This window comes from Ictalurus furcatus, chromosome 12 (genome assembly GCF_023375685.1).
Source record: "Ictalurus furcatus strain D&B chromosome 12, Billie_1.0, whole genome shotgun sequence".
In the NCBI taxonomy this organism is placed as follows: domain Eukaryota; kingdom Metazoa; phylum Chordata; class Actinopteri; order Siluriformes; family Ictaluridae; genus Ictalurus; species Ictalurus furcatus.
Genome location: NC_071266.1, coordinates 10446278 through 10462707, shown reverse-complemented (window position 1 = coordinate 10462707; position 16430 = coordinate 10446278). Strand labels below are relative to the sequence as shown.

The following is a 16430-nucleotide window of genomic DNA, read 5'->3' as shown; positions in this document are numbered from 1 at the left end:
CTGTCAAATTTGCAGCTTTCTGTTCATGAACTGCTGGTCTGCTCATCTCGATGGTTGCCATAGTTACAGGTGGCACAATTGTATGATTTACGTGAGATTGAGAGACACAGATGGAGCGTGAGATGATGCAGAAAGCAAGTTTTTACAACAGAATACTTAAAACAGGATATTGTTATCATCGAAACGTGCGTGCACATACACACACACACACACACACACACACACACACATAATACACAACACCAGAGGGTACAAGAATGAGAAATTTTTTCAGGCATTTCCTTTAAATAATAATGCATTGTATTCCAATATACAGTCAAGGGCAAAGTTTGCAGCCCCCTTGGAGTCTGGGTGTTAAGATTAAATAAAGGATAAAATATTCGCCCCTGTTAACAGAATTTTGCTACTAATATTACATAGCAAATATATATATACCGTTTTATATGAAATATTTTCATGGTATCATCATTTTAATGGTTTCACTCTTAACATATTTGCACAATTATTTGTTACTGAATATCTGTAAAGCAGAAAGTAATAAAAAAAAGGGTATGCAAACTTTTGCACAGAGCTGGACTTTTCTTAGGACTTGGCTGCTAAAATCGTACACAGTTCACTATTCATCTGAGGAAATTCATCAACCCTCCTGAGCGAAACGACTTCAACACCAGTCTCAGTGTCATACTCCTAATATACAATTCAAAAGCCACTATCCTACCACTTCAGAAGAAATGACTGATCTCTATCCTGTCTCTCTCTCTCTCTCTCTCTCTCTCTCTCTCTCCAGGTGTTGTACCTTCAGCAGGCAGAGGTGAACCGGGAGAAGGTGTACCCCATGCACCAGAGAAGCATCGATGGCGTGGAGGACATGTCCACACTGGCCGAGCTCCACGAGGCCGCTATCATGCACAACCTTCACCAGCGCTACCAGAAGGATCACATCTATGTAAGCTATTATAACACACTTTGTATAACACTATAACACTTATATTTAACCATATCTTAATATGGTCATAATCGTGGGGTAATGCAGTTGCAGTTTCATTTGAAACCCATTGCCAGCCTGAGAATATTCCTGAGCAGGGTTTACCCCTTAACAACCACAGTTATTTCTTTTTTTATTAACTGCTTATACTGTATTGTTTGGGCACATTTATAAAGTTTAAATCATACATCATATATATTCACAAAAATGGTCATACAGTATACAGTACACAGTATGTCCTGTGTCAGGCTAGGATCCAGACTAGGAGTCCTCTCTTTTTGTAGGTCTTTCCTGTGTAGGTTTGTGTCCTGCGTTTCACAGTGAGTTGTGTCAATAAGCGGAATTTCCTCAAACCAACATCTCACTCAAAGGGTAAAAGGGAAAGGTTTCTGATTAAAAGCAGTTTCCTGCCTTAATCGGCTTCCTGACTTATTTATAAACCAGGAACCTGATGAGGACAATGTGAAACAGATATTTAAGAAAATACAATAGCGTTTTGATTTCTAGCTTTTTGTTTTGTTCTAGATTCTTCTATTATTCACCTTGAACCTGATAAGCTAAGGATCACTGTCGGCTTCTGGCTGCTTGTTTTGCAAGTTAGGGGGTTTATTTTGGAACATATTTGGGTCTACTGAGGAAATCACCACTGATAAACGCTGAGATTGATGTTGCGTTCCAATTCGCTTACTATCTGTCCTAAATGGTGTCAGAGATTAAACTTAGTGTTCATCATAGTATGCTGAAATGAGAATCCCAAAGGTACCTGGATGGTCTACTATTTGACGGTAGATTTTCGAAGTGTGAATCCATAGACACTTTTTCAGCGAATATTGCCCACAATTCCTTGCATGAAAGAGAGGGAGTTTTACCGTCTGTGATATGTCTTCAGTATTTAATTTTTCAAATAAATCAAGGGAATGGTAAATTAAATGATGTAGTATAAATTATATAAGGTATAATGAATGAAGAAAAGCTGAAATGCAACGAAGAGTTTGTTTACAGTGACAGTGTGCGTAACTAGGCAACAAGGTTCTCTCCTTTTACATGACATGTTAGTATGTCCCAGTACTTGCGTACACTTTTTCTACACACTCAAATGAATGTACTTTTTCTTCACAAAAAGAGTACATACTTTTAGTACAAGTAGGCAAATTGGGACGCAGCATGAGAGTTTAAATTTCTGAAATTGACTGAAGTTTGGACAGAGACCTGCTTTTGATAGTGTGGAACCTAGCATGCATATTATTACAGCATTTTACTACAGGGATACCTCAGGACTCAGTTGTAGGTTCACTCCTATTTTTGCATAATGTATTTTTTCTCTTTGGTGAACCGATCTGACCATATGGTCTTGGGTTTCATCATCATCACTGATGATAGCTAATGATGTGCCCAGTGCAAATGCAGTCGCCATGCACCAGCATCACATCTCGTTAAAGGCATGTCTTGGTATCATATTTCAATCCAATAATTCACTTTAATTAGAATCTACAGATCCATTTGTCCAGCTCTATCTCTCTGAGCTGGTTTAATATTGAAATTCCAGGTGGGAATTGTTATTGGAAAATAATCGATGACAGGGTGTTGTGATGAAGCAGTGTTACGTTTCCACGTAATGGAGGTTTAGGAGGGATGCAAGTGCAGTAAAAGACATTCATTAGAGAGATAGGCAGACAAATCCAAAACGGTAATCAAACAAATCCAAAGCGTGGTCTAATAACATGCAAAAGGTCAGACAATATACAAACAGGCATAAACAGGGCGAGGCTAGAATCAAAACGAGAAATGAGAAACATGATCAATAACCTGAATCAAAATGAGAAACAAGCTGCTTATTTTCCCAGAACACCCAAAAGTGTTTTATTCCACTTTACATTATACATTTTATTATGTTGTGAAACAGCCACAAAACAAGTTAGTTGTTCCATCACCAGCCACTCTTTTTTCCTCTCTCGAAGATAATAAGACAAAAAAATAATTTTTGCAAAACATTATTATTGTATAGTTTACTTTGTCCATACCATGCTTAATTTTTAAGATGCCACTTTTTAAAAATTAATTAATTGATTAATTGATTAATTAATTAATTAAGTTATTTTGATTTGAGTTTCTCTGGTACAGGGTTGTAGGGGGCATGTTTGTCTTGCACCTCCAGGGTTGGGGTTTCTGTTCTCGCTTCCACCCTGTGTGTGTGGAGTTTGTCTGTTTTCCCCGTACTTTGTGGGTTTCCTCTGGCTACTCTACTTTCCTCCCCCAGTCCAAAAACATGCGTTGTAAGCTGATTGGCATTTCCAAATTGTCCATAGTGTGTGCTGCTATGGCCTCAGGACTGCAATTACTTCATGCAATTTTGTACTCAAGTCTCCTTTAGTGAACAGTGTAGTAGTTCAACAAAACAGACTTCATATAAAAACACAATGAACTTTCTTTTACTTTCACACTATCCGTTGTTACCCAGATGAGGACGGGTTCCCTTCTGAGTCTGGTTCCTCTCAAGGTTTCTTCCTCATATCAACTTAGGGAGTTTTTTTTTTGTCTCCATCACCACCGGCTCGCTCATTAGGGATAAATTCACACACTTAAAATCTGTATCCTGTGTTTATATGTTTCTGTAAAGCTGCTTTGAGACAATGTCCATTGTTAAAAGCGCTATAGAAATAAAATGGAACTGAATTTAATTGCTTGAGTGTTGTCTCCAGGGTGTCCACTGCCTTGTGCCCCGAGTTCCCTGTGATAGGCTTCATGCTCCTGCAACACTATGTAGGATAAGCAGTACGGAAAACGGATGGATGGGTAGTACATGGTTGTGCCTTGTAGCCTTCCAGAAAAATCCCATCTGTAATCGCATCTGTGCTTTTGCTGCAATGAGTAACTCATATTACCATCTGTGGTTACATGACCTATAATCTTTGAAAACACACTCTCTATTCCCCAATGAATCTACTGTACCTTTAGAAAAATTGACGAGTTGATTTTTTTTGTTCAAATTAAATTGATAATGAATAATCAGAGATCACATGTGTACACACATCTGCACTGGAGTTACACGGGAAATGAAACTTTATTTATAACAGAGTTCAGTGCCAGTGCAAAGCAGGATGGTAATTAAAAACCAACCAGTTTTTCACTTCTTCTTCCTTTGATACTCTTTCTTCATCTCTCTCTCTCTCTCTCCTTCTCTCAGACGAACATCGGCTCCATCTTGGCAGCGGTGAACCCATATAAGCAGATCACAGACTTGTACGATCTCTCAGCCGTAGAGCTGTACAGTCGACATCACCTCGGCGAACTCCCGCCTCACATCTTCGCCGTGGCCAACGAGAGCTACCGATGCCTCTGGAAAAGACACGACAGCCAGTGTGTGCTCATCAGGTACAGTTTTACTTACACCCATTCTTACAGCACATGGAAGCTTAACTTGATTTTCTGGTTGGTTCATTCAGATTATTAAAATGACCTGCTTACAGTTTATGCTTCTCTGGTTACAAAGATTTTTCCTTCTGTATCTTTTTTAGGGAAGTCGTTGTGTCTAGAGCACTGCCCTGAAGAATCCATAAAAAGTTGAGCAACAGAAAAACACAGACTTGAATAAGCATATCAAGTAGATTTCATGTATGAGATTTGAATCTGCCACATTATGAATTAGCATTAAAACAAGACCTAGTAGATGCCATGCAGTTTAAGTAAGGAATAAAACATGACACGGCATGTTGTTATAGGAAAAGAATCATCTATAGAGTGGTGATCCTGCTACCAGCAGGAGAGTAGGATTATTTTCCTATAAAAGCACCACCTCAAGTGTTTTGTTGCTCGTACATCACAGTAATTTTCCAGCAATTACTATTTTTTTATTTATATATTTTTATTTACATGTATGGTTGTAGAACTACTGTGAAACATGTTAGCTCCTGTTCTCACGTTTGTTACAGCAGCTATGAAGTTGTTTCCTCACCAGACACTCTTTTATCTCTCTCGAAGTTAATAAGTTAAAAAATGCAGCTTGTTATTTAACGGAGAAACCGAGAAGCATAAACTCATCTGTCCTGAAGACTCTTGGAAATGTCAAAAGTTACAGCTTTACCCCTTTTATCAGTATAGCAGATAATATAGGTACTGTATATTTCCATTCAGTGTCATGCACTGCACGTGTACTTTAACTGATCTTGGCCATTAAAATGTGTAAAGCCTGTATATTTTATTAAGCGCATATTGAAAATGAGAGGTTCAGATCTCAGCTCTGGAATGTGATAGGACAAAACTAAGTGCACTCCTGTGTTAGTCTTGACCTCCCTAATCCAATTTGGTGCATTAATGTGAATTTGGTGAAAGTCTGAGAATGCTGAGTTTTTTACCCCAAAAAACAGTTTTATGAATTTTTTTATGAAATTTGAAAAGTGCGTTAGGGTGGACATGATTAACAAAGCAGTGTGCTTATATTCTTTCTATCATGCTCCAAAGTGGAGATATAGTATAGTGAAATATTTTGTAGTGTAGTGTAGTGAACTGTAGTGTGGTATAGCATGGTATAGTATAGTATAGTATAGTAGATAAAATAGTAATAGTATAGTATAGTATAGTAGGTTTAGTAGACCAAATTGGTATGGCTGTTAAAATTGGTATATTTTGTATAGTGTAGTTTTGTATACTATGTGGTATACTGTAGCATAGGACAGTGTAGTTTAGTGTAGCATGGCATGATATGTTATAGGAGATCTTTTTTATAGCAGTTATTGGATACTATAGTAGATAAAATAGGCAATATACTTTACTACATTACAGTCTATAAATTGTATAAAAGTATACAGTAGCATAGTATAGTACAGTACAGTGTAGTACAGGATAGCAGATAAAATAAGTATATATTCCTTCCAAACTCTTGCACTGCATGTGTACTTCACCTGATACCAACCATTAAAATGTTTAAATGTGTGTATCCCAAACTTATATATTTTACTGAGTATAATATATTGTAAATCTCAGTTCTGGAGCATGATAAGATGAAACTAAGTGCACTCCTGTGTTAGTCCTGACCTCCCAAACTCACTTTGTGAATTTCATAAAAATCAGAGAATACTGAATGTTTCACCCCCAAAAAATCAAGGCCTTTACTGTTTTTTTTGGGGTGAAAAATGTTACATTCTCCGATTTTCACCAAATTCACATTGTGCATTAGGGAGGTCAGGACTACACAAGGAGTGCACTTAGTTTCACCCTATCACACTCCAGAGCTGAGATATAGTATATTATATTATAGTAGGTAAAATTGTAAACAGTAATTGAAATAGGTATGGTATAGTAGAGTATAGCAAATAAAATTGTTATAGCATACATGTTTTACATCTGTTTATGTGGAGCATCTACCATACATGTCCCTGTGCAAGTTGGTAGTATAGAAACAGCAACGTACTATATCTGCCACTACTATAAGAGCTACTGTTAATCAATCAAATGAATCATCTTCTGCACAATCAGAATTGAGAATTGAACAGTGCTGTGGTATAATACATTATAATTTCTCCCATTAAAATTACAAAATATCTTACAGAATGCCTCAGAACAGTGCTTGAAATATATCTGTATTATACAGTCCAGAGATACCTCATGCGCAAATGTAGTCCATGTGCATGCAGTAAGTGGATTCTAATGATTTTTGCCAAAATTGTTTACTTGACAAGAAGTGAAATCTAATAGAAGCTATTTGTTGTGTTATAATCTTATTAGCTCTCGAGGCCTGAAATCTGAGTTTCATTACTTCTGCTCTAAAAGAGCCTCGGGACTCTATTAGCACTAACAACATCTATGGACAAATAAGATAAATGACTGATAAATGACTGTGTGTGTGTGTGTGTGTGTGTGTGTGTGTGTGTGTGTGTGTTTTGTGTGTTTTAGTGGAGAGAGCGGTGCTGGTAAAACAGAGAGCACTAAACTTCTGCTACAGTTTCTGTCTGTCATGAGCCAGAATTCAGCGGGGGCACCGGAGAAGACTGCCTGTGTAGAGCAAGCTATCGTACAGAGCAGGTCATCAGACAAATACATGTTACCATGGATACAGAATTGATATACAAGAAGAATATACATCAAGTTGGACACATAATACAAAATCCCCTCAATTTAAATGTGATCTAAGATAAACTACAATTTAGTGTCAAAAAATGTGAGAACTCACAGTTTTCTCTTTTATACCATGCTAATGTTAGGTATGATTCAGAAACCACACTGGTGGTTTGCACTAAATTATATACAGTCAACAGATTTGAAACTATTAATTTAACACACATGTTATGCTGCTGTTACATAGCAACCGTTTACCAGAGTCACAAAATCTTAACAGCTTTGCTTGCTGGCAAGATGACGAATATTAAATAAGGGATAAAACATTTCATAGGACAATAATCAATGACAGGGTGGTCTGACTTTCTTTTCTGGCCTCGCTGCTTCCCACAGTCCGATCATGGAAGCATTTGGAAATGCCAAAACTGTTTACAACAACAACTCCAGTCGCTTCGGAAAGTTCATCCAGCTTCATTTCTGTCAGAGCGGCAACATCCAAGGAGGCTGCATCGTCGACTGTATCCTACTCATCAGTACACTACTTATATAAAATATATGCAATATACAGTATGCAGGTATACTACATGTATATTTTGTTTTTTAAATAGCAGCCATTGCATTTTTAAATACAGTCTGTTCTTAAACATTTACAGTATGGTATCTATGTATCTATCTATCTCCATGTTCTCTAAGACACCATGGAAACATCATAGTGTAGTCAAGTAGTCATTGTTCCAGACAATCAGTTCTTTACTTAACTTTTCTTCTTTAGATTTGCTTGAAAAGGTAACTCAAGTCGCCTTTTGTGTGTCCTTTATTCACTTGGGAAGGGCAAATGACCACTAAATGCCCTCGCTGAGGTATGTATAAATGCCACAGGGCAAAGTCGCTGAGGATCTGAGCTTGTTTTTGTTCCAGAACCGTGTGGTGAGGCAGAACCCTGGAGAGAGAAACTATCACATCTTCTACGCTCTACTGGCCGGTGCTGATAAAGAACAGAAAGGTGGATAAAAAAGCAACACGCAAATACAGACACAGTATATAGACAGTTCAGGCTAATCAACTCAACAACTAAAAGCTTCATGTCATGGCAAGGTGGAAAAATTAGCCTTGGCTAATTGAGGATTCAATATCTGCAATCCAAAGCAACTACATAAAGTAGCTTAGTGGTTAAGACGACATTGGACTACTGATCAGAAGGTCATGAGTTCCAATACCAGCACTGCCAAGCTGCTACTGCTGGGCCCTTGAGCAAGGCCCTTGACCCTCAATTGCTCAGTTGTATAAATGAAGTAAATGTAAGTTGCTCTGGATAAGGGCATCTGCCAAATGCCTGAAATTTAGTACAGAGAAGGTGTTTTAATTTCCAGAAGTAATGGGCAGCCAAATATCTTGTTTATTTCTTAAAGTGTATTATAGGCATCTACTGTACCTCCCTACAATATTGTATGATGAAAAGTGTGACATTCGGCCCCTTAACTCCATACTACATCTTATCACATTCCAGTATATCGCCAAGGAATTACTTATGAACATTTCTGGTACATGCATGTACAAAACTGATATCTTATAATTCCATTTTTCTGTATTCTGTGTAGAAACATATTTCCTGGCAGAACCTCCTGAGTTGTTTCATTACCTGAGCCAGTCCGGCTGCGTGAAGGACCGCAATCTGGACGATAAGAAGCTCTACGACAGTGTCATGGTGAGACGGACGTCTGACTTTTGGGGTTTTTGATGCTGAGAGATGCTCCTTCTCATTTTATAGTGCATTTTTGAAGTTGCACATGTCAGCAGTAATGCAATACACACTTGGATGAGGTTGCCAGATTGGTAGAGAACACAAAAGGGTTCTCAATTCTATGCGGATTACCTCTGCACTGCTGGAAATAAAGGTACCAAACTGTACTTCTCCTTGTTGCTTGCCGTATCATACACTCTCAGAATAAAGTGTACTAAACTATACATTTTTTTCATCACTGGGGTGGTACTCTCAGGTGTACACCTCTGTACCTGTAGTGTGCATCATATCTTTTTATCTAGAAAGCGTTACACTAAAAGGTAATTACGGTCCATTTATTTACCTGTAGTGTTTGTGTAAAGGTACACTATATCCACATTTCCAAGGGAAGGATGCATATTAAAGGTACAAAAGATAAACGTACCACTCCAGTGACATAGAAAGTGATAAGGCTGCACACTGGAGCTGTGCCACACCCACGATCACACATTCCGTAGCTGATCCCTCTCTCTCTGGTTTTAGGAAGCACTGAAGGTGCTGGAGTTCAGTGAGGAGGAGATCAGAGACATGTTCAAGCTGCTGTCTGGAGTCCTGCAGCTGGGCAACATTGAGTTCATGACAGCAGGGGGTGCTCAGATCACTACCAAGCAGGGTGTGAACAGTACCTCATCTTTACACTGTGAATTAAGGAAAGTCTGATACATGATGCAGTGAAGCCTTTAAACTAGCAAACACATTTTTGCTTGAAAGAAGAAATGTACATACACAGCAATGAACAAATCAAGACCTTGGGTCCTTGTGTCTGACTTTCTTGGTGAAAATGAGTTTAAAAATGTGATAAATATGTTATTTATGAAGTTTGACACCAACATATTGCTTAAAATATAAAACATATAAACTGAGTCTATTAAAATATTATGGCTTGATACCTTTAAATGACAGAAATATTAAGTTGAACTTCACAATGTTTTAAAATGTTTTACAATTTAAATCCATGTGTATTATTATTATTATTATTATTATTATTATTATTATTATTATTATTATTATTGTACCAAGCTATTCTTTTAGTTATAGGGTTTTATGGTATCACATAAAACAAAAGTGGAAGGGATCGACTCTCTTTAACCCTCCTCCTCCTCCTCATCATCATCATCATCATTGTGTTTGTGTTTTTCTCTCTGCAGTGGCTACTAATGTCAGTGAGCTTCTGGGTCTGGACTCATTCCAGTTGTCAGAAGTTTTGACTCAGCGCTCCATGATCCTGAGAGGAGAAGAGATCTGCTCCCCGCTTACTATAGAGCAGGTAACACCCATTTACCCAAAAAAATGCACTTTCAGTCTATAAGGAAGTGTAGAAAAATTCTACCATTTTAAACTTGGCATTGGTCTGTACAAATGCTCAGATATCACTATCAGTCAAAATTGTTCAATATTATTGCTTATTGATATCATGATTATATGATAAATGACCTTTTTTTAATGCTTGATTAGTATGTAATTTTTTAAAATCAGATATCAGTGTAGTCAATTTGTATTTTTCTACATAACTATATTATTATATATGTTTTATTACATAATTATTATATTGTAATATTTCTACATATTGATATCGAGGTGTATTTTTAAAAATATATATTGACTGTTTATTGTTTATGTCAGGTACTGTATTTTCTGATCAGCAGTCAAAAGCTACACTTGCATAGACTCGTTTAGTTGTTTTACTTACTTGCCATTAGGATGTACTTACATTTGGGGATGGGGGGTATTTTTGGTTTCCTACCCTTTAGTTTTAGTTATTTTCATTGTTCTTTTTTCAAAAATAAAAACCCTATCCAGAAACATTATAAAACGTGCTTATGCATATTTGTAACAGCATTCCTTCATAAACCCACAACCATGTTACACATTCTCCTTTTATCACTTTGTTCTCACGATGATCAGGCGATAGATTCGCGGGACTCAGTTGCCATGGCGCTGTACTCTCAGTGCTTCTCCTGGATCATCATGCGCATCAACCAGAAGATCAACGGCCGAGAAAACTTCAAATCCATCGGCATCCTCGACATCTTTGGCTTTGAGAATTTCGAGGTGAACACACACACACACACACACACACACACAGATAAGCTGAAATGGTGTGTACTTTACAAACATATTTCTGGCTGCAGTGATGTACTACAGTCTCACACACACACACACACACACATGCAACAGTGATGCACACCTGTCCCATACACATGGGGGTGATAGTGACATGGAATTTCACACACTCATGTTTGACGCACATCTTGTGCATGCGTTCTGCAGGTGAACCGCTTTGAGCAGTTCAACATCAACTATGCTAATGAGAAGCTGCAGGAGTATTTTAACAAACACATCTTCTCTCTGGAGCAACTCGAGTACAACAGGTGAAAATTTTAACACGTACATACCGTATAAGCTGACTTACTGTTTCCACACAGAAGTTGCTTACTTTCATATAACAGCATGTCCTGAAGTGTTTTATTCCTCTTATACCAACGGTTAACTTTTTTATTAATTAAAAAATTACACATTGTGCTTTTTATCCATTTACATTTAGATTTAATGTTGTGGAACATCCACAAAACAAGTTAGTCCTTGTGATCACTCATGTTACAGCAGCTATAAACATCGTCACCAGTTAACAGAGCAAAAAAATGCAGCTTGTCATATTACCAAAAATAAATGAAATGCAAACTTCTCTGTTTTGGAAAAAATAGTTTTTTTTATGTGTGTGTGTGTGTGTGTGTGTGTATGTGTGTGTGTGTGTTAAAAGCTCTTTGATTTTCCTGATGGTAGTGGTGATGGATAAAGAGATTGTACACATGCGCAACCTTATATTTATATCCCAGAGGAACAAGAATCTAGATGTGTAAATGTATTAATGTGTCATTTTTTAAGGCTGACAATTTGTTTGCATTTATTTAAAATAATATTTAAGATTATACAGTCTAAGGAAAAATCACTTAAAAAAAGGACATCTTTTTTAAAATTCTTATGCAAATGATTTTTGTTTATTTTATACAACCGTCCTCTTTTCTTGGAGGGTGCCAATACTTTTGGAAATAACTCTATATATTTCCGACCACTAAGACTATGAGACCATGAACATGGCTCCATGTATACCGAAACCCCTCTGTGTGTGTGTGTGTGTGTGTGTGTGTGTGTGTGTGTGTGTGCAGGGAGGGAATTCGCTGGGAAGCCATAGACTGGATGGACAACGCAGAATGTCTGGATCTGATTGAAAAAGTAATTTCTCTGCAATAAAAATCACAATTATTGGCACATTTTATTTCAGTGCAGCTGAGAGATTTCTGTAAATACTGCTGGACAATTAATTTCTATAAATCATTTTGAAAGTGAGCGGGCATGTGTCATCGAAACAACACGAAGATTAACGAGTGTGTGTTTGTAGAAACTGGGCATGTTGGCACTGGTTAATGAGGAGAGTCGCTTCCCTAAAGGCACAGATTTCACTCTGCTGGAGAAACTACACAGCCGACACTCGGTGAGTCTCACACACAGAGACAGACATGCGTTATGGAGATGGCTTCAGATGGGCGTGTTTAATGTTTGTTGTTTCGCGTCTTCAGACGAACCCGTACTACGTGAAACCTCGTCTGGCAGATCATCAGTTTGGCATTAAGCACTATGCTGGAGAGGTGGGCTTTTTCTCTGTGTGTTTAACAGTGCTGAGTTTGAAGGTTTAAAGGTATACCCCATTGTTTTACAACCTCCTCGCAATCTACCACATCGCTAATGTGTGTGATTACCACTCACAAGAATTTCACACCGAATCAGGAGCAGTTCAACTGAAACTCACTTACAGTGGAAGTCCTGTTGAGGCAGGTAGTAAATGTTTATACAAAACAAAATGTATTTTTGCAGAAAGCTTTCTAATTATGTCATGGTTGTAGCTCTGTGGATAAGACTTCTGATTGGAAGGTCATGAGTTCAAATCCTAGCACCACCAAGCTGCCACCACTGTGCCCTTGAGCAAGGCCCTTAACCCTCAACTACTCAGTTGTATAAATGAGATAAATGTAAGTCACTCTGGATAAGGGGGGGTGAGGGCGTCTACCAAATGCTGTAAATGTCACGGTTTCCACTTGTGTTTCATGCATGCCCTCTGCCCCTCATTGTGTAGTAGGTAATTTTCCCTGATTATGTTTGTATGTTTCTTGTTTCCCCTTTAATAGTTTGTGTATTTCAGCCCTAAAGCTCGTTGTAGATTTCTGCCACTTTTCCCTTTTTTCATTGTGTTTAGTTTCATCATGTTTCCTGCTTTTGACCCAGCTAAGGCAGTGTTTTCGCACTAACAAACAAATGGCTATCATTCATTTTAATTTCGTTTCATTGTGGCATTTTCAGGGATGGCGACAAGGAGACAAAAATTTGAGTTAAGATTTTCGTAGTAATGTGACGAAACCAAACAACTGGCTAGTTCCTCAGACAAATCCTGTGGTCTGACCTTTCTTCAGTTTCCTGCTTACAACTTTAGTTCCTACCTACCAAATTTTAAATGCATGATTTAGTTAGCTTTTGCTAACTAAATAATTATTACAGTTTCTTATTGGAACTAAAAAAAAATGGAGGACAGGTAATGCATGAATGTTTTTTTCTGGAGGTTTTTCTGAAGATGATTCAAATATATATGAAGACCTTTGCTAAGATTTTCTCATCGGTCTTATCGTAATTCCTTTATTGTTAGAATATAATAGTAATAATTTTGGATTTTTGTTAGCTTGTCTTTATTTATTTATTTATTTATTTATTTATTTATTTATTTGACTGTTTATAGACAGAATTCACAGCTGCCCATAGACTTCCATTGTAAGTTAAAGTTAAATAAACATTTCTCTACTACAGGGAAATGTGTCAAAATTCTTTGCAGCATTAATCATGCGGCTGAGAAAAAGTGGTAGCTAGGGTTTTGGTTAAAAAGCAATTTAAGTATTTCTTTCATTCTTCTATACTTTGTTTTTTCCCCCTTATGTTCTTTTATTTGTGTCTTGTTGTCAGGTTTTGTATGATGTGAGAGGCATCTTGGAGAAGAACAGAGATACATTTAGAGATGATATCTTGAACATGCTGAAGGACAGCAGGTTTGAACACACACAACGATACATGCGCAGACCCATACAATACAGTACAATACAATACATACATTATACAAGCCACAATTAATGGCAGTTGCATATATATGATTTTGTTTATGTATGTGTGTGTGTGCGTGTGTGTATGAGCCAGGCTGGACTTCATCTACGACCTGTTTGAGCAAGTGGGCAGCAGGAATAATGAAGAGACCCTGAAGATGGGCACCGCCCGGAAGAAACCCACCGTGAGCTCTCAGTTCAGAGTGAGTGCTCCCATATTTTCTCCGCAACTCTCCAAGAGCAAAACATGAATTTGCCTCTAATTTCATGAAAATGTACAGTATTGTACTAAGGTCTTCCTAATGCTTTCATAAATAATGACATTAAATGCTTCTACATTTAAAAAAAAACAGTAATAAATGAAACAATGTCAGTATTTGGTGTGACGACCCTTTGCTTTTAAAAAAAAAGTAGTCTCAGGTAGAATTAGTTCAGTTTGACTGAGATTTTGACTGCCGCACTTTCTTCTTTTCTTTGTGTAAAACCCGGCAGCCTTCATTGTGTTTTTTGTCTGAATAGTGTTCTCTTATGTAATATGCTGCTTTCTTTCCTGACATACAAACATTTTTCCGTAACATTTCATTTTGTGCTGGAAAACTAATGTTTGGAAATCTAATATGTTTTTGTACTGACTTATGAAAATAAAAAAAAATCTATAACAAAAAAACCCTAAACTTTTGCACAGTACTGTAAGTGTATATAATGTAGTACAAACTATGTGAGGCCACACACATACAGTAGCATCACAACAGTTTGAAAGCAAATGATGTTTCAGTTCTACAGATAAAAATTATCACTGGTTCTTCTTAGTTCTTGTTCTTCTCAGAACGTGTACTTTTATGTGATTGGTCTTCTCCCCTGTCACTCAGGATTCTCTGCACTCCTTAATGGCCACTCTCAGTGTGTCCAACCCCTTCTTCGTGCGTTGCATCAAACCCAACATGGACAAGGTGAGATATGGGGCATCGTGTAAGGCCGCTTTGACCACTTTGTATAGTTTTTTTCCCCTGGCGTTGATTAATTTTTAATAACAGCAGCTCTGACAGCTGTTCAGCTGCAAGGCAAATCACAGGTTTATATTAATGCGTTATTTATGATATGTTATAGTAACAGCTCTTCCACTGGGACTTGGTGAAGTTTGAAATGAAGAGGAAATGTTTATTTATATAAGGAGTAAAGTTGGTAAAATTGAGTTTCTTGGTAACATAAGAACAACAAGCTATGTTTTTATTTATTAACCTCAAGAGAGAAAAAAATAGAGGATGGTGAGGGAACGACTGTTTATAGTTCGTTGTCGAAGTTGTCTCCTGGATGTCCAACCACATTAAATGTAAATATAAACCCAAATTTGGAGCACTCCCCATAGTGTATTATTCCTTGCTGATTATTTACCTTCACTGTGATGTAAGATTTGATTACATTTCTATTGCTGCCATATTTTTTTCTGACTAATAAATGAAAGATATTGTTTTGGGAATGTTGATAGTGTTGCTCCTTCACTTCCTATGCATTTGGTGCAGTGAGAAAAAGAATCGGACCAAACAGCCAACAAATCAAAAGTATTCATTCACTCTGGTTCAGATTTGACAAACAAGAGCATCTTAATAAGAATTCGGATCATTCAGTAATCAGTATAGTGCTGTGTTTAATCGTTCTATAATACTTTGTACCACACATCAGCATCATCCACCTCATCTGAATAGTTTTTTGTTTGTTTGTTTGTTTATATCTCTGTAGACACCCAACAGGTTTGACCCAGAGGTGGTTCTGAATCAACTGCGGTACTCCGGCATGCTGGAAACGGTGAAGATCCGGCGTGCAGGGTTTCCCATCAGACGCACTTTTAAAGACTTCTTGAGCAGGTAAGGGTTTAGCAAACATGATCGACTGCACCGTTTTACATTCTCGGACAGTTTATTCACCCACAACGACTTCGTATTATTGTTTATATGAAGGTATAAGATTATTCTGAAGGAAGACGGGAAATCGGCAGCAGCTGATGGAGATGAGAAGAAAAGGTGCACTGATCTGCTCACCAAATACGACCACACCAAGAAAGACTGGCAGCTGGGGAAGACCAAGGTGAGCCCACCTGTCTTTCTTCCTCTTCATTTTTCTTCAGTTCGTGTTTTTATGCATGTGGGTCTTCGTTCTTAGACTTTGTCCTCTCCCTTTGTAGGTGTTTATGAAGGAGTCTCTGGAGCAGAAGCTGGAGAAGGAGCGAGACGAGGTGCGGCGTAAAGCCGGCCTCATCATACGAGCGCACCTGCTCTCTTACATAGCAAGGTAACTGTGAAATCAAGCAGCTTAGAATAATATTAATAAAGGTATTAGTATAATGTGGTATACTGTATATAACACTATAATATTATTATATTTGTTATTTGATATATTTGTACATTTTTATATTTTATTATTACATATTAATATAGAATATTATAAAATAATAGCATCAAATATTTTATATTTATTT

General features: G+C 37.4%; 1 protein-coding gene across 1 annotated transcript in view; it reads left to right on the top strand.

Moving 5' to 3' along the window:
• myo10l1 (myosin X, like 1) overlaps window positions 1-16430 on the top strand; it is a 51713-nt gene that overhangs the window by 19597 nt on the left and 15686 nt on the right. The window contains exons 3-22 of the mRNA XM_053638170.1: window positions 788-946; window positions 4170-4357; window positions 6875-7003; window positions 7430-7554; window positions 7809-7822; window positions 7955-8039; window positions 8635-8741; window positions 9300-9429; window positions 9965-10083; window positions 10722-10868; window positions 11088-11188; window positions 11984-12050; window positions 12217-12309; window positions 12395-12463; window positions 13824-13906; window positions 14052-14160; window positions 14827-14907; window positions 15695-15819; window positions 15913-16039; window positions 16137-16243. Of these exons, the coding sequence (XP_053494145.1) occupies window positions 788-946; window positions 4170-4357; window positions 6875-7003; window positions 7430-7554; window positions 7809-7822; window positions 7955-8039; window positions 8635-8741; window positions 9300-9429; window positions 9965-10083; window positions 10722-10868; window positions 11088-11188; window positions 11984-12050; window positions 12217-12309; window positions 12395-12463; window positions 13824-13906; window positions 14052-14160; window positions 14827-14907; window positions 15695-15819; window positions 15913-16039; window positions 16137-16243 (2165 nt within the window). The remainder of the gene's footprint in view (window positions 1-787; window positions 947-4169; window positions 4358-6874; window positions 7004-7429; window positions 7555-7808; window positions 7823-7954; window positions 8040-8634; window positions 8742-9299; window positions 9430-9964; window positions 10084-10721; window positions 10869-11087; window positions 11189-11983; window positions 12051-12216; window positions 12310-12394; window positions 12464-13823; window positions 13907-14051; window positions 14161-14826; window positions 14908-15694; window positions 15820-15912; window positions 16040-16136; window positions 16244-16430) is intronic.